The sequence below is a fragment of the Chiloscyllium plagiosum genome, chromosome 5, assembly GCF_004010195.1.
Source record: "Chiloscyllium plagiosum isolate BGI_BamShark_2017 chromosome 5, ASM401019v2, whole genome shotgun sequence".
Taxonomy (NCBI): domain Eukaryota; kingdom Metazoa; phylum Chordata; class Chondrichthyes; order Orectolobiformes; family Hemiscylliidae; genus Chiloscyllium; species Chiloscyllium plagiosum.
Window position 1 is genome coordinate 88139039 of NC_057714.1, and position 17843 is coordinate 88156881.

At 40.6% G+C, this 17843-nt stretch overlaps 1 protein-coding gene and 1 long non-coding RNA gene across 5 annotated transcripts in view; one reads left to right on the forward strand and one right to left on the reverse strand.

Annotated features, from left to right (window-relative positions):
- LOC122550075 (zinc finger protein 438-like) overlaps window positions 1-6672 on the reverse strand; it is a 244880-nt gene extending 238208 nt beyond the window's left edge. For 2 of the 4 annotated variants that reach the window (XM_043690585.1, XM_043690584.1), the window contains exon 1: window positions 6432-6672. In XM_043690585.1, coding sequence (XP_043546520.1) covers window positions 6432-6534 — 103 coding nt within the window. In that variant the 5' untranslated portion in view covers window positions 6535-6672. Of the gene's footprint in view, window positions 1-6387 lie in introns of all 4 variants that reach the window. The other 2 variants (XM_043690587.1, XM_043690588.1) reach the window with 2 other exon arrangements.
- LOC122550077 overlaps window positions 5854-17843 on the forward strand; it is a 37108-nt gene continuing 25118 nt past the window's right edge. The window contains exon 1 of the long non-coding RNA XR_006311738.1: window positions 5854-5932. This is a non-coding gene — a long non-coding RNA (uncharacterized LOC122550077). The remainder of the gene's footprint in view (window positions 5933-17843) is intronic.

Below are 17843 nucleotides of genomic sequence, written 5' to 3' on the forward strand. Positions count from 1 at the left end.
AGATGTTAGGGGTAGGTTCTTTACTCAGCGAGTCGTGAGTTCATGGAATGCCCTGCCAGTAGCAGTGGTGGACTCTCCCTCATTATGGGCATTTAAGCGGGCATTGGATAGGCATATGGAGGATAGTGGGCTAGTGTAGGTTAGGTGGGCTTGGATCGGCGCAACATCGAGGGCCGAAGGGCCTGTACTGCGCTGTATTCTTCTATGTTCTATGACTGCCTCATCATTTCCATGCCCCCCACCAGCCCACACCCTACTCCTAGCACTGCCCCATGCCACCACAGCAAGTGCAAAACCCGCACCCGCACCTCCCCACTCACTGCCATCCAAGGTCCCAAAGGATCCTTCCACATCAGACAGAAATTTACCTGTACCTCCACCAATGTTATCTATTGTATCCATTGCACCCTGATGCTCTACCTCGGGGAGACAGGACGCCTACTTGCAGATCATTTCAGAGAACATCTCTGGGAAACCCGCACCAACCAACCCCACCGCTCCATGGCTGAACAATCAACTGCCCGACCAACCCCACCAAGGACGTGCAGGTCCTGGGCCTCCTCCATCGTCAAACCCTTACCACCCGACACCTGGAAGAAAAACGCCTCATATTCGGCCTTGGGACCTTGCAAGCACACAGGATCAACGTGGATTTCAACAGCTTCCTCATTTCCCCTTCCCCCACATTATCCCAGTCCCAAGCCTCCAACTCGGCACCACCCTCCTGACCTGTCCATCACCTTTCCCATCTATCTGCTCCACCTTCCCTATCTATCGCATTCTCAGCTACCTCCACCACCCCAACTCAACCCCCTCCCATTTATCTCCCAGCAACCCTCGGCCCACAAGCCTCATTCCTGATGCCCGAAATGTTAATTCTCCTGCTCCTTGGATGCGGCTTGACCTGCCCAGCTTTTCCAGCACCACACACTCAACTCTCTCCAGCATCTGCAGTCCTCACTTTTTCTTAGAATAATGGTTGAAATGCAAACTCCCAAATAGAGAACTATGACCTTGAACTCACTTCATTTGCATGGTTCTGATGAAAAGTCACTGGACACAAAAAGTGAATTCTGTTGTCTCTGTCGATGCTACCGGGCCAACTGACTTACATTAGCACTTTCTGTTTTGTTTCTCATCACTGTGCCTTTTACACTTCACACATCTTTTCAAACTCTGAAACATATCGTGCAGTCAAACATCATTTTATTGCAGATGGAAAAATCACACAAATAAGTTTTCTCACACCCCCTCTCCCCACATGAAAATGTTCATTTTGTCTGAACTAGGGCTCTACAAAGTCTTGGAAAAGCCAGGTACTTTCCCACCTCTATCATGACTTTATTTGTCAGCTCTGTTCTTTCTGTATGGAGTTTGTACATACCGTGTTCTGGCCAATAGTGATAGTTTACTTAAAAACCAGGGCTGCAAAACCATCACATAAAAAGGAAAAGAAAAACAAGACCAGAGTTTAAACTAGTGTTAGGACCAGCAGGGAGTCTACATGACTCATCCCCAAAGAACTCATGACATTAATGGTCTCCAGGACAAGACCAGGTGGCTGGAGAATTCAATATCAATGTGTATTCGGACAGTAGGTGTTGTTTAGAAAAGAAAAGTATGTCTAGATTTCAGATGAATGATCCCAAGGTTGTAAATTGCAACATAGCTTGATAAAACTTGATCAAGAACATGGATCAAAAACAGCAAACAGAACTGCACAGTTAAAGACAAACCTTGTTGTCATTATAGCGCTCTGTTCATAATAACAGCTGACAATATTAATACTATATTAGTTACACTTATATCAATGGTTTGCACAAAACCACCTAGAAATCTGTGGGAGTTGATCTTCATTTTATTTCCATTAAATATATCAATAGAGTTTGGAAAAAAATGAAATTATACATAGACAAAATTATGAAAATAATTCCTGTTCTGTAGTTTAGTCATTTATCCACATTCAAAAAACAAAATTCCAATTAAACCATTGCTTCTTCGGTTTTTAATTACTGCTTAAATCAAATATTGAATTCTTTTCAATTTCAGATTTTTTTCATGATGCAGACCATTCCTCATTTGATCGCATTAACAACATCTCAGGGTAACTAGCCCAGAAATTTTCCTTTCCTCCAGGGACATGTCTAGCCTCTACTCATCAATTGACTTCAATAACCTAGACATATTTAGGCATTTCCCTTGCGGCAAATGACTGCACAAACACACACATAATCACTCCACTTTTTTTTAAATTATCTGCAAGACGAGGGCATCACTCCCAAAGCAAATTCTATTCATTGGTACAACTAATGAGCACTATTACATCCTGAGCCAGATATTAGATTTTCAGACTTAAGTGAATTCCATTAGCACCGCATTCCAATATGTTCCTTCCTAGATTAGAACATAAATGAGCTAAAAATGTGTTGCTGGAAAAGCGCAGCAGGTCAGGCAGCATCCAAGGAACAGGAGAATCGCCGTTTCGGGCATAAGCCCTTCTTCATAACTGGACCAGGTCCACAACATAAATGAACCAGGTACAACGTTACAGTATCTCAGTTTCAGTTTCAACATTATAACATTTAAAAGAATATATGAATATATATATGAATGTATATATGAATAGGAAAGTTTGAGGGATATGGGCTGGGTGCTGACAGGTGAGACTAGACTGGGTTGGGATATCTGGTCGGCATGGACGAGTTGGACGGAAGGGTCTGTTTCCATACTGTACTACATTCTATATAAAAATAATTGCATTTAATTTCAGGTTTTTTTTGAAAAAAAAAGAGTGAATGAAAGCCAGTAGATTTATGATTCTACATAAATTCAGACATCTAAAAGTTGGACGGAAGGGTCTGTTTCCATACTGTACTACATTCTATATAAAAATAATTGCATTTAATTTCAGGTTTTTTTTGGAAAGGTTAATACCCAAAGAAAAAGTGAATACTGTGGAATTCAATTTTCAATCATTTCAAGCCCCAAAATCAATTACAGGAGTCAGGAAACACAGAAAAATGCCCTCTACTCTGCACCAGAGGCCACAATGCTGAGCCCAAAAGATCATTTCTACTGCACCAATGCTGTATTTCCCCACCCATTTTTTTTTTAAACAAAAACCATTTTAAATTAAATTGCTAATGTATGGCAATTGGCTGCAGCTTTGAGCAGCAAACCAACTCAACAGATCAAGACAGTCCAAAATAACGTCATACTGGATCCTTCCAAAGAAATTTTCCATCTCAGTAGCCATAGTTAATACCCAACCCATTCCATTACCCAGACCCCATAATTAGAGTTTGAATGAAAAATACTTATTACAGTGAATGAAAGCCAGTAGATTTATGATTCTACATAAATTCAGACATCTAAAATTAATGGGAGCACAAAAGGTGATAGAAAATAGAACATTACAGCGCAGTACAGAGCCTTCGGCCCTTGATGTTGCAAAGCAGATTGCAATGTATTCACTTAAGGTTTAAAACACTGAATAAATCCTCAAATTCCCTTGAAATTGTTTACATTAATGTTAATTGTTCTTATTCCCACTTTTCCTGAGCTACATTACCATTGTAGTTGAACTCTTCATGTACAAACTATAGGTTGTTCTGCTATAATATGCGTTTTGTCAACACAAATTGGCTGTAACACAATGGATGAATGGGGGATGCAGCTTCTGAAGCACAACTTATAAAATATGTGTTGGCTGTAACACAATTAACTGAAAATGTGTTGCTGGAAAAGCGCAGCAGGTCAGGCAGCATCCAAGGAACAGGAGAATCAACGTTTCGGGCATAAGCCCTTCTTCAGGAATCTTGTAGAGGGAGGAAGAGAGCTTCTTCAAGGAAGGCATCCTTGCAAGAGGATTTGCAGTAGGTTAAAATCTTCGAGGAGAAAGTGAGGACTGCAGATGCTGGAGATCAGAGCTGAACATGTGTTGCTGGAAAAGCGCAGCAGGTCAGGCAGCATCCAAGGTACGTCCGAAACGTCGATTCTCCTGTTCCTTGGATGCTGCCTGACCTGCTGCGCTTTTCCAGCAACACATTTTCAGCTCTGATCTCCAGCATCTGCAGTCCTCACTTTCTCCTGTAACAAAATTACATTGCCAACATTAAGTGCTACTTTTATTGTGCGATTCTTATAAAGTACAGGGTTGCACAAGAACTACCTGTAACTTCAAACACGATGCACAACAGCATTCAAGCTAAACTCTCCTTCGTGGACCCACTCAAGATATTTATGAACATATAAAACAAATGGCAAACATTGCTCTGCCATTCAATAAAATCACAACTGATCTGTTTATAGATCAGTCCTGACAACCTTTGCTATCACAGACTAAGAATCTTTCTTTAAGACATAAGAAATAGGAAGAGGAGGCAGTTTGGCCTTTCGAGCCTGCTCCACCATTCTAGAGGACCATGGCTGACCACACATTCCCTATATTCACTTTCCTGCCCTTTCCCCAAAACCCTTAGTTCCCCAATCCATTTCAGTCTTAAATCCTGAAGCTCCTTCCCTAACACCATTGAAAGTACCTACACCAAACAGACTGTAGTAAACTGAAGACGACAGTTCACCACCATATTTTCATGGGCAAAGATCAGTGATGAATGCCAGCCTGGCCAGTGAAGCCCAACTCCAAAGAATCAATAAAGTTCCACATCAACCTTGTCAAGGCCATTCAGGATACTTGCATCAAATCATCCCCCACTCTTCTAAAGTCCAGTGAAACACGCCTAGTGCGTCCAACCTATCCTCATACGTTAGTCCAAACATTTATTGTCCACAAACTGCTGCCAAAAATATCCTCTCAAACAAGCTGAATTTGCACAATACATAAATCAGATATATTTAAGAAATGCAATTGTTTTAGCCTAGTATATCTGTAAATCAACAGCTAAAATAAACAAAAGAACTACTAGCAGATCAATAGAAAATAAGTACATTTTAGCGATGATCAACCTTATGAGTTTTCTCTAATGCGTCACTCAGTAACCAACTGCTGTATGAACACACAAATTCAGGAAAAAGATTATTTGTGAACTTAAATTACATCAATACCAGTGATAAAATTGATACTCAAACTCTATATCACCCAGAATGGTGATCAGAATCTATGAACATGAAAATGCCACCAAATTATCTATCCCAAAAATCAAAGTGTATACACAGGTGACAGAAATATTGTTGCTAAATTCCAATCTGTGCTTAATATTCAGAAATAATTTGCAATATATAGTTAGAAAATTAACATTGAGATAGAGTACAAATTTTCCAGCACCGCTCTAATCTAGACTATAAGTATTAGAACATCCTAACAAGGAATTAAATTATAAATAACTGATATAAGATGGTCGTTTATTTTTGAGATACTCACTTTTCATTGCTGGTAATAACACCCTCCACTTATATAATATAATTCTAAATTCAGAAAGGTGATTAAAAACGTGAGTATTATTTGGAAAGTTTTACGGTAGAGACAAGCATGCTTAGAGTATTTTATATATTCAAAGGTGGCGAATCAATGTTGAAAACAATTTCAAGTTCATCTTTATTTTGATGTGTTGCATACATTAAGATTGCCCAACTTGAAAGAAGGGCCCAATACTTGGCAGATCTGCATTCATTTATCGTGAGTTCTTAAAAATTCATCCATTCCAGCGACTCCCCGTTGTCATTTTGCCTACCCCCATCGCCAATGTGTCAATGAATTTAAGCACAATAAGCCATTTATCTGTAATAAATGAGTTGTTGGCTCGGGGAGAGATAAGAACCCACACATCAGCTGCCTTCACAATGGAAAGGCTGTGTGTTGAGAGAAAAAAAACTGAGAGAAACCCTTTAGGAGACGAGACGCTGCAGAGCGGCTGCAGCTGCACGTCACACGCCCACGCTGGCCCGCAATGGAATAAAATGTTCGGGGTCGGTGAGTGCTGTAAACTCCAGCTTCTCCCTCCTCTGAGGAAACACACAGGAGGAGCCGGTCCGCGGGTCTGACAGACAGAGACAGCCCTGGGCCGGCCGTCCGCCCTAGGCCTTGCCTCCCAGTCCCGCGCCACAAGGCCCGCCTCACCGCGGCCACAACTGCCGGCCAACGGCAGGAAAATGTCCTGTCTGGCAGCAGACGAGCGCTTACCCCCGCCCTTCCCCTTCTCATTTTGGTTCAACAGAAATCGAAAGGGAAGCTCGGTCTTCAGAGAGAGGTAGATAGGCGACGCTACAAGAAGTGCAGGCAGGCCGAGCCGCTTGTTTCATTCCCGTTTTAATTTTCCCAAAACCGAAACCGCATCCTCGGCTAGGTCACAGCGAACATATTTATTCTTTATATCTTAAAAAAAAACAAAGAGTTCCGGCTCGGGCAAACTTCAGGAAGGTTCGTACCTTCTCTCTGATGGGGACAGGAGTTAAAATGCAATCGGACTGACCGTGTTTTCTCCTCGGGTTCGCCTGTTTTCTGTGCTTGCACCTTGAGGCATCCGCCATGATCGGCTCTAGCTGGGCGCCGCCATCTTGTTTCACTCCGTCCATGAACTCCAATGGGAAAGGAGCGGGGCGGCCCCCAGGCCGGGCCTAGGCTGCAACCAGCAGCCTGCTCCTATTCACTGGGCAGCATACACTTGACTGCACTTTGGAGCAACAACCCACCAGCACGCTTATTCAACCAAAGTGAGCATATTACTTTCGATTAATGAGTTTTTAGATCTTCGTGTGCTTCATTTCGGGGGAAAAATACAAGTGCTGGAAAAACTCAACGGATCTGCGCAGAGAGAACAAAAGTCAACGTCCTAAGTCCTGACGTTTATTTTTGCTCTCTCTGCACAGATGCTGCCATACCTGGTGAGTTACTCTAGCACTTGTTTTTTTTTTAAATCGTAAACATCCACATATCCTTAAAAAGCTTTACTCAAAATCAAAACAAGCAATCAGAAATTGCTGGGAAAATCCCAGTAATTTACAATTTTTTAAAAAAGTGCTGGAGAAACTCAGCAGTTCTGGCAGCATTTATAGAGAGGATAAGAGAGTTAACATTGAATCCAAAAGAATTGTTGACCTGGGCTTTTCAAACACTTTTTATTTCACATCTGCTTTAGCCCACATGTTTAGTGTACCATGAATTCCATACTATTGTGAAGAACAGACACGGGACTGAAAACATAATTTGCTTCCCCCCGTTCCTGTCAGGTTTCTCCAGCAATTTCTGTTGTTCGTGTTGAATTCTTTACTGTTCAGAATGGATGTTTGCTTGCTGTGCTGGAAGGTTCATTTTCAGATGTTTCATCACCATACTAAATAACAGAAGCACTGGTGTTATGACCCACTTTCCATTTGTGTTTAGGTTTCTTTGGGTTGCTGATGTCATTTCATTTCTTGTTCTTTTTCTCAGAGGGGTGGTAAATGGGGTCCAAGTCAATGTGTTTGTTGATTTTCAAAAAGAATCGGTACCCAATGAACACAGTCCACCAATTTCTCAACAACAAACCCAAACAGGCAGACAAAACGTATCCAAAAACCATAGCCACTCTCCCCTACACCAAAGATGTCCCAGAAATGACTGCTAGACTAGTCAGGTAGGAGAAAGTGAGGACTGCAGATGCTGGAGATCAGAGCTTAAAAATGTGTTGCTGGAAAAGCGCAGCAGGTCAGGCAGCATCAAAGGAGAAGGAGAATCGACGTTTGGGGCATAAGCCCTTAGCCTGCAAACCCACCAACACAGTAAAACAGCAGCTAATTAACTTAAAAGACCCTAAACAGACATAAAGCAAATTGAACTTCATTTACAAAATACTTTGCAAGAACTATAACAAACACTAGATTGGACAAACAGGCAGAAAACCGCCACCAGAATACATGAACATCAACTAACCACAAAAAAATGACCCACTATCACGAGTATCCTTACAAACAGATGAGGAAGGACACCACTTTGACTGGGATAACACATCCATCCTAGGACAAGCCAAACAGAGACATGCATGAGAATTCCTAGAAACATGGCATTCCAACCTGAGGTCAATCAACAAACACATGGACTTGGACCCCATTTACCACCCTCTGAGAAAAAGAACAGGAAATGATGTCACCACAGGAAATAACATCACTAACCCAAGGAAACCTAAACACATAAATAGAAACACCAGTGCTTCACCAGAGGCTCACTGATGATGTTACCGAGTATGGTGGTGAAACATCTGAAAATGAGCCTTTCAGCTCAGTGAGCAAACTTACATCCTGAACCTCAACTTGAGCTACAAATCTTCAGAAAACTCACTTCTTTACCGTTCTTTGTCAACCAGTAGAATATTTCTTAAATTATTGCTCTCTTCAGGCCTATCGTGGACTCTCCAAAAAAAGATTATTAGTTTTCTGGATACTGATGTAAGCATATCAAAAGAAAAGTTACAGGAACATTAAACCTGTACTTTGTTTGTATGTTTTGTTCTTTCTTGGTGAAGAGACAGCTACAAAGTACTCATTTGGTACCTAACTGTACCCTCTAGCTCCATGTCCAGATCCCTTTTTGGTTCCTAATCAACCCATGTCTCCTCCATAGATTGGGATATAAATATTAAAGCGTTCACAACATTAAAGGACAGGAAGTTAGAAAAAGTTGCAGGGGTGACTCTGCTTATGAACTCGAGCATTGTCACAATAGAGAAGGGTGACTAAATTTAGGGAAGCAGAATGTAGAAGCAGTTTTGAGTTTACATGAGACATAGTTATTTGTAGGAGTTGTTACAGGTTCAACAGCAATAACCACATGGGTACAATGTTAAAGAAAAAGTAGTGGGAGATTGTCAGAAAGGTATGGTGATGAGCATGGGATATTTTTAATCTACATATACTTAGGAAAAATCAGGTGGGCAAAGATAGCCTAAATGAGAAGTTCATACTATGATTTCAGGATAGTTTCTTAGAACAGCACATTCTGGAGTCAACCAGAGAGCAGATTACACCAGACTTGGTATTTGTGAAATGAGATATGATTGATTAATTAATTAATGTTAGGTAGCATTGATCATCACAGAAACCCTTTGATGTGGCCAGAGGCCATTTGGCTCACCAAGTCTGCACCAGTCCTCTGAAGAGAATCCCACCCCAAACCCAGTCCAAGTCCTCCACGTTATTCCTGTAACCTCACATTTGCCATGGCTAACCTGCCCAGGTTCCACATCCATGGACACAGGCAATTTACCAATCCACTTATCCTGCATGTCTTTGGATTGTGGGAGGAAACCAAAGCACCCAGCGTACAGGGGGATAATGTGTAAACTCCACATAGATAGTCACCCAAGGCTGGAATTGAAGCTGTGTCCCTGGCTCTGTGAGGCTGTGCTAACTATTGAGCAATCATCGTGCCCATCATAATATGATTCATAATTTTTGATTTCAGGGAGAGAAGAGTGAGTTTGAGACTCGAATAATAAGCTTAAGTTCAATTATGAGAGCATGAAAGCAGAACGAGCTAAAGTGAACTGGCAAATTAGTTTAAGGGATAATTGAATAGAGATGCAGTGGGAGATGTTTAAGGGGATAGTTAGATATACACAGAATAAATACATTCCAAGAAGAAATAAACACTCCAAGGGGAGGACTCACCATTCATGGTTAATTAACATAATTAAATATAGTATCAAACTTAAATGATACAAGTATGTTTTTCCAGAAGATGAGACAGTATATTAAAAAAAAAGTGACTGAAAGATCAACAAGAAGGAAAAATTAGAGTACAGGAGAAAGCTAGTTAGAACTATAAAGACAAATAGTAAGAATTTCGATAGATAGTTTTAAAGAAAAAGGTTAACAAAGTGAGCTTATAGAAAGTAAGTCTGGGGAATTAATAGTGAAAATGAGATGTCAGATGAACTGGTATTTTGCATAAGTCTCGACTGAATGAGATGCTGCCATCAAGCCAAAAAGATGTTTTACATACCACACAAATGAATAATGTGGTAGATGAGCTCCAGTGTGAAGCCAGATACATAGCTACAAATCCCAATGACTAATGGATCATATTAAACAACACCACTGGCAGCTGGCAACATGCCATTCATGTTCAACTGGCCTCAAAAATATATCCATCATTCGGTGTGATTCTGCTACTGGAGATCATTTATTAAATAATGCAGACTATGCTAAGAGTTGCAATGAAAACAAATTCAAAATTGTCAACTAGGCCCACTGTGTAATGCATTTGTGTGTTCATGAAGCTACACATAAAAGTGCTCAGGAACCTGTAGGCAAAAAAAAAGTATATGCATTACACTTTTTTCAAAACTGCTGTAAAACCATGGCAACACTTTGACCAATCAGAATCTACCTGCCTACTCTGAGAATTAATGTTGGCAGTTAACTGCTTTTGCTGCATCTCCATCCCCATGATGGCCCAACCAATTAGCATCCTCCGCTCATCCTGAATAAAACTGGGTCTTTTTTTATCAAGTCTATTTCTTGCATCCTCATTCTGATTCTCGAACAGACTCATAGAATCCATTATGAGCAGAAATAGGCCATTTGGCTGATTGAGACTGCACCAACATTCTGAAGACCATCCCACTAAGAACCATGCCCCAGCCTATTCTCATAACCTGACATTTACCAAGGCTAATCCATCCAGCCTGCACATTCTTGGACACTACAGACAATTTAGCATGGCCAATCCACTCACTGTGCACATTGTTGGACTGTGTGAAGAAACCAGAGAAGCTGGCGGAAGCCCAGGCAGAGATGGGGAGAATGTACAAACAGAGAGTCATCCAAGGCTGAAATCGAACCTGGGTCTCTGGCACTGTGAGGCAGCAGTGCCAACCACCATGGCGCCGTGATGAATGCAAGAAAAAATAAATTCAATTTCAGTTCTCCTCTTAGCAGTTCTGAGTATTCCTGAGTGTGAAAAGTAATATGATGATAACCAATTTAGGGTTATAAGTCAGATTCATAGTGGTGCACTTGTGTGTACTAGAATCTAGGTGAAAGTGAGCACTGCAGATGCTGGAGATTAGAGTTGAGAGTGTGGTACTGGAAAAGCACAGCAGGTCAGGCAGCATCTGAGGAGCTGGAGAATTGACATTCCAGCATCAGGTCAGGAATGATGAAGGGCTTTTGCCCGAAACATTGATTCTCCTGCTCCTCCGATGTTGTCTGACCTGCTGTGCTTTTTCAACACCACACTCTGTACTGGAAGCTACATATATTAATACACAGAACCTTGTTTGGTGCAGACAGAAAAATATGTACACAGACTGCATCTATTTCAACTCATCAAAATAGATGACAATGATATCCTGGCTCATTTCTCATGCAGTGCTCTGACCAGTCAACTTGCCAAGTTTAAAATTTAAACAAAGCCTGAGAGCTAACTGTCAATCAGCATTAATGGGTGCATTTTCCATGGCAAAGCCACTGCTAATTGGTGCTTACTTGTTCACCAATCAAAAATCTCACACAATATAAAAGAAAAAAATATAAATATTGATCTACCCTTGAATTGGTATTCTTGCACAATGTCCAGATGAGTGCAAGATGAAAAGCTTTGACAAAGTGTTTATCAGCAATACTCAAATGACAATTAATATTGGATACATGAGACCCATTATTAATTCACAAAATGACTGTGCAGAGAGCAGGCAAAAAATATGAACACTTCTGCTTGCATAAGCTTCAGGAATACAACAGCTTCACTTTATAAATGGGAATGCATAGCCCAGAGTACACATCTAGTACCTCTTCCATCTCACAGTGGCATCCTCCCACTTATTCCCATAAATTCAAACTTTATTTACAGCCATGTTGATTGACATGGACACTGTGAACCTGCAGTAACAGCCCATCCATCTCCACCTTCCTTTTGTCATCCTTGAGCACCTGTCATTTTCCTGAAACCTCATAATATCACCTTGCCCTTTCCTCAAGTCATTCTGGAGCCACTAATCAGTACCCTTGATCAATAGTGAATGAGCTGAAAATGTGTTGCTGGAAAAGCGCAGCAGGTCAGGCAGCATCCAAAGAGCAGGAGAATCGATGTTTCGGGCACGAGCCCGTCTTCAGGAGTGAATGATCCTTGACTCTCTTACCCTCAATACTCAATCATTCTGTGTCAACCTGGAGCCTCCCTCCTTATCCTTGACCAGCCTCAGTATCACTTTACTGTCCCAGCAACTATGGATTCTGCCCTATAGATTTAAATATGGCTCTGTTTGGATACCTTGGCCTTCCTCTGGCCTGCATGTTCATGCCTTGATCTGCTTTACTGTTTTTATTTCAAAATTCCAGCATTGGGCTGTCTTACTTCTGCTAATACCATAAATTGGTTATTCTGTTTAGGTTAGAAAAGAAGTTCTGTGAATATGAATTTTATTTAAATTCATTTTGAGATGTAGGTTTTGCTGACTCAGCCTATTGCTTTTCTAATGTGACCGCTGCCAAGACATTCCTGGTGATATTGCAGCTTGAAGGCTTAAATTTAAATTGATTGATCACATATTTGGCTGATTTTGCTTACTTTATTTTGAATGGATGTATCTTGCATTACTTTTATGACTTTAACATGGTATGCCATTCTCAGCTACAACAACACTCAAGAAGCTTAACATCACCCAAGACAAAGCAATCTTGTTTGTATCTGAGAGCAGATATCATTGGAATACCAGTATGTATAATCTAAAGAACAGGCTGCAAGAGCTGACAAAGCATGGTTTAACAGCATCTTATTAGAATCCAAGCAATATAATAACAGAAAGATGCCATTCTATTATTCTATAATTCAGTTAGATCATGGTTGATATGTAATTCATTTATCTACCTTCATTCTCCTTCCAGCCTCATTGTCTCCATTGCCAAGAGATACACAATCTCCTGCAGGTTTCCCATAATTAGGAAGAAAAGAACAGCAATAGGCCATTCACCTCGTTCAAGCCTGACATGCCATTCAATACAATCATGGATAATTGAAAACTTCAAACACACCGTCTGAATTGGGACATATATCACTTTTCCCACATTGCCGCAAGGCCAAAATCTTGGAACTTCAAAATAAATATTTGTGGATGCATCATTAACATGGTTGAAGGATAATGACTGCCTTTAGCTTCTCAAAACAAATGGAGACAAGCGTTGCTAACATGGGGTAAAACCTGAAAACAAATATTAAGTTTTTGTATCTTCCATTCCCATGATATTAGTTTAAATGAGATGTTTGTTGTAGTGGCAAACATTTCTTCCACTACAGAGAAACATATGAAATTGTAGGCAGGAAAAGGACAAATTGCCGATCATGCCTGCCCCACATGATTATGGCTAGAGGATTGTGGTCCAACAATTCTTCCAATGACTTCCCATCCTCCCCCACAGTCATTTAATCACAAGGAGAGATCTAGTACTGGAACTAAAATTATTAGACAACTTATGAAACAGAAATTCCCACTCATCCTGTGTTAAATGCCAGGTCTGACAGAGTAGCAAAATTCCTGATATTTTATGATTCGAAAAGCAAAAGAAACTTATTATTTCTAAGTTAGTTTTTGTTCAGTTCAATTTTTCAACAGTTATCACAAATTTATTTCAATAATATTAGCCTGGAGGCCCCAGTTTCCCAGGACAGGCTCCTGATGGCTCCTACAAGTATTCTGATTAGTGACATGGGACTGCTTTGAAGCCTGTTTGGCAAAGTCCAGACTGGAATTGAAGCATTCCCATGGGTACTTGCTTGGTTTCACTTGGACTAGTATTTCCATAATAGAGTGCCAGAAGAGGAAATTACATCACTAAATCCTGACATGCAAAAGTAAATGCATCCCATCTTTTGGACTGCGTAATCCTGGCATTATTTACTTTTCTGTTTTGGAGCTGTTGCTACGTTGTCCACAGACTTTCACTGGAATTGAATTAGAGATTTTCTCTGCGGTAACTTGAATAGAATATCAATACAAATTAAGTGAGAATCAACTTTCATATTTTAGCAGCAGTTTTGCAGGTCCTGAAATTCAGAGTGGCTCTCATCTCCCACTTCATTAACATTAGTTGTAGCTAGTCTGCCATTTTTGGTAAGCCAAAGAATAGGAAAAACTCCATTGAAACTGAGGACCCTAAAGTGTAACTTGAAGCATATTTTTGCACTTCAAGCTTAAAACCATGCATATAAATGCTTCAGAGAGAGAGGGAGGGAGAAACTTGTTAGAAAGTTTCAAACTCAAACAAATGATTGTTTTGGAGATGGCATACCAACAAACAAATCCAAAAATAAGTGCAAAATACTTTCACACAATACTTTCAAAAAACTTATTTTTAGTTAAAATTTGCTAATGGAAAATTCAACTTCTTAAGGATTACTTTGCAATTTTGATAGGCTGAATAAGAGAGTCACTTGCTGATATTCCAAGTGTAGTTCCAGCGTTTACAGCATTTAACTTCTGCAGAAACAAGAGACTTGAAATGAAGTCATACATACAGTTGGCCAAAACAGGTGGCACTGCACAGAAATTCTCATTGCCTGGAGACACACTACAGATCAGAGACTCTGGTATTTCTGCAGACTGATATTGATATTGTGCCAACTTAACTTGGTGCTAGTATAAGCACCACAGCAGGAGTTCAAGGTGGGGGTGGGGTGAATGAATTCGTATTGATTGTTACTATAGACTACAGGTTTAGACAGCAAACCTCCTAAAGAGGGAGGCAAGCTTTCTTCCAGAATTGAGCCTCTTGCATAAAATAAATATTGCAACTCTGCGATATTACCACGCAGATCAGGTTCACTAATCAATGCATTGTTGAGCCTGAAATCTGACTGAAATAGCTTTACAGCAGACAGCATAAGATCTGTACTAATGGTGTATGTATTGTAGCTAAATTCAATATTCACAGGTTCAATCCTTTGACTGAGATCATTTAATGCAATATATGGCCAACTGAAATTGTCTACTGCAAACTGTTCTCTCCTTCCCCTGCACATGTGTCTCAATTATTCTATTTTTGTTCAATAATTGGATACAACTTCTTGATACATCAGAAAGCTAAATGAATACATCTGTTTCTGAATAAACCCAGTATGGAATCTACTTTGAAGTGAGCAGTACTGCATGCAACTGATACCACTATAATTATAATATTAGAAATAACGCAAACAGATCCTTGGTCTACAACTAATGTAAATGCACCTCTACACGTCTCCTGGCAAACAGATAAGTTATTTTAGAGACAGTGAAGGCCTCTCCTCTGTTGTCCAGTTCAATATGATTGTACTTGGCTGGTATCATCCTCATCTATTCAGTTATAGCCAGAGGATTTCATGCACCTACATTCCAGTCCTTGGAACCCCATAAGGATTGATCCATGACACTCTGCTATTCCAATAAAAAACACTGGTGATATCATTAAATAGTACATCAGCATCCACATTTAAAAAAATTCAGTTTTGGAGGTTTACAAGCAGTTGATAACACAAAGCCATAAGTGGGTGGAATGGGTGACAATGAGTGTTGACAGTGCACAGCTCAACCTCATTATCACCCATTTCGCCCTGTATTATCAGACTCCTTGTAAACCTCCAAGACTGAATATATGAAATGTGCCCCAATGAAGTATTCAGATAATTGATAACACCATATTTGGAAGAAAGTGGGAGGAAGTAAGGACTGCAAATGCTGGAGATCATAGTTGAAGAGTGTGGTGCTGGAAAAGCACAGCCGGTCAGGCAGCATCCGAGGAGCAGAAGAATTGACAGTTCGAGCATAAGCTCTTCATCAGGAATGAGGAGTGGCCCAAGGGGGCTGAGAGATAAATGGAGAACATTGTATTTGGCCCCATTAAAAACTCTGCTGTCTCATCAATGATTCCATTTTCCTCTCAGTCCACTGTCTCAGGCTAAACAAGTTTGTTCACAACCTTGTCACTTTAATTGACCCTGAGAGAGGTGACTGACCTTCTCTCTTTTTCATCTCTGGGACCACCTATTTTCACTTTAGCCTGCATCTTCCTCTGCCTCGGCCTATATGCTTGTGAAACACTCAACCATATTTCCATTAACTTATGACTGGACTATTTCAATGCTCTTCTGGGCAGCAACCCACTTTCCATCCTCCATAATCTTGAGTTTACCAAAAGCTCTGCCATATTTATCCAAACTTGCATTAAAATCGAAGCACTCATCAACACCACAAGCATGTGAGTCTGGGTGGCATGGTGGTTCTGTGGTTAGCACTGCTGCCCTCACAGTGCCAGAGACCTGGGTTCAACTCTAACTTTGGGCGACTGTCTGTGTGGAGTTTGTACATTCTCCCCATGTCTGTGTCTGTGTGGGTGTGCTCTGGTTTCCTCCCACAGTCCAATGATGTGCAGGTTAGGTGAGTTGGCCATGCTAAATTGTCCATAGTGTTCAGGGATGTGTTGGTTAGGTGCATTCGTCTGGAGAAATGTAGGAAGAGGAATGGTCTGGCTGGTTTACCCTGGAGGGTTGTTGTAGACTTGCTGGGCCAAATGGCCTGTTTTCACATTGTAGGGATTCTTTGAAACATCTTAATTTTAAAATTTGCAGATTTGCTTTCAAACCTTTCCACTGTTTACACTTTCCAGCTTCCATCACCCTCTCCAGCCCTTTAATCCTCTGACAACTCAGCATTGCTCCAATGTTGGCTTCTTTTGCATCTCTGACTCCCTTTGTCATAACATTGGGAGGCATGTCTTTGGTTGCCTCAACTCTAACTTGTAGAAGTTCCTCCTTAATATATTTCTAACTGTCATATTCTTTGATGCAGTCGATAAAACCTATCTCTTTTACCCAGATTTTGATCCCCACCCTCACATCTCATTTGATTTGGATTTAGCTTAACTTCTGTGAAGCACTTTCAGACATTTGACTACATTAAAGAAGCTGCTGTAGTTGTGATTTTTCTATCCCTTCATTTGCATCATGAGCAGCTGTTCACCTTCTCTATAACCCCATCCACCTTTCATAGAACACAGAACAGTACAGCACAGGATGTACATGGCCCACCATGTCTGCACCAACCATGATGCATCTGCCTGCATATGGTCATATAGAGTCATATGCACAGAAACAGACCCTTCAGTTCAACCAGTCCATGCCAAACATTAACTCAAACAAAATCTGTCTCACTAGTCTCCTCCTGGCCCATATCCCTCTAAACCTTTCCAATTCATGTATTTATCCAAATGTCTTTTAAATGTTGTAATTATACCCACTTCCTCAGAAAGTTCTTTCCGTATGTGAAAATATATCTCTATTCCCTGCCTGTTCATATGTCTGTCTAAATGCCTCTTAAACATTGCTATCTTATTTGTTTCTACTATCTCCCCTGGCAGTGTGTTCCAGGCTCCTACCAAACTAGTGTCAAACTTGCCTTACATATCTCCTTCAAACCTCCCTTCCTCAGCTTGAAGTTATGCCCCTTATTACTTCACATTTTCACCCCAGGTAAGAGATTCTGACTACCTATCCTACCCTTGTCCTTCATAATTTTATGTACTTCTATTAGGCTATCCTCAACTTCTGGTGTTCAAGTGAAACCAACCCAAGATTGTCCAAACTCTCCTGATAGCTAATTAGCTCCAATCCAGGCAATATCCTGGTATACCTATTTTGCACCCTCTCCAAAGCCTCCACATCCTTCCGATAGTGTGGCGATCAGAACTGCACACGATACCCGAAATGTGACCTAACTAAAGTTTTACACAGTTGCAACATAATTTAACCACTTTTATGTTCAATGCCCTGACAAATGAAGACAAGCATGCTGTTTGCCTTCTTTACCTCTTTATCCACTTATGTTGCCTCTTTCAGGGAGCCATGGACTTGTACACAATATCCACCTGGATATCAATAC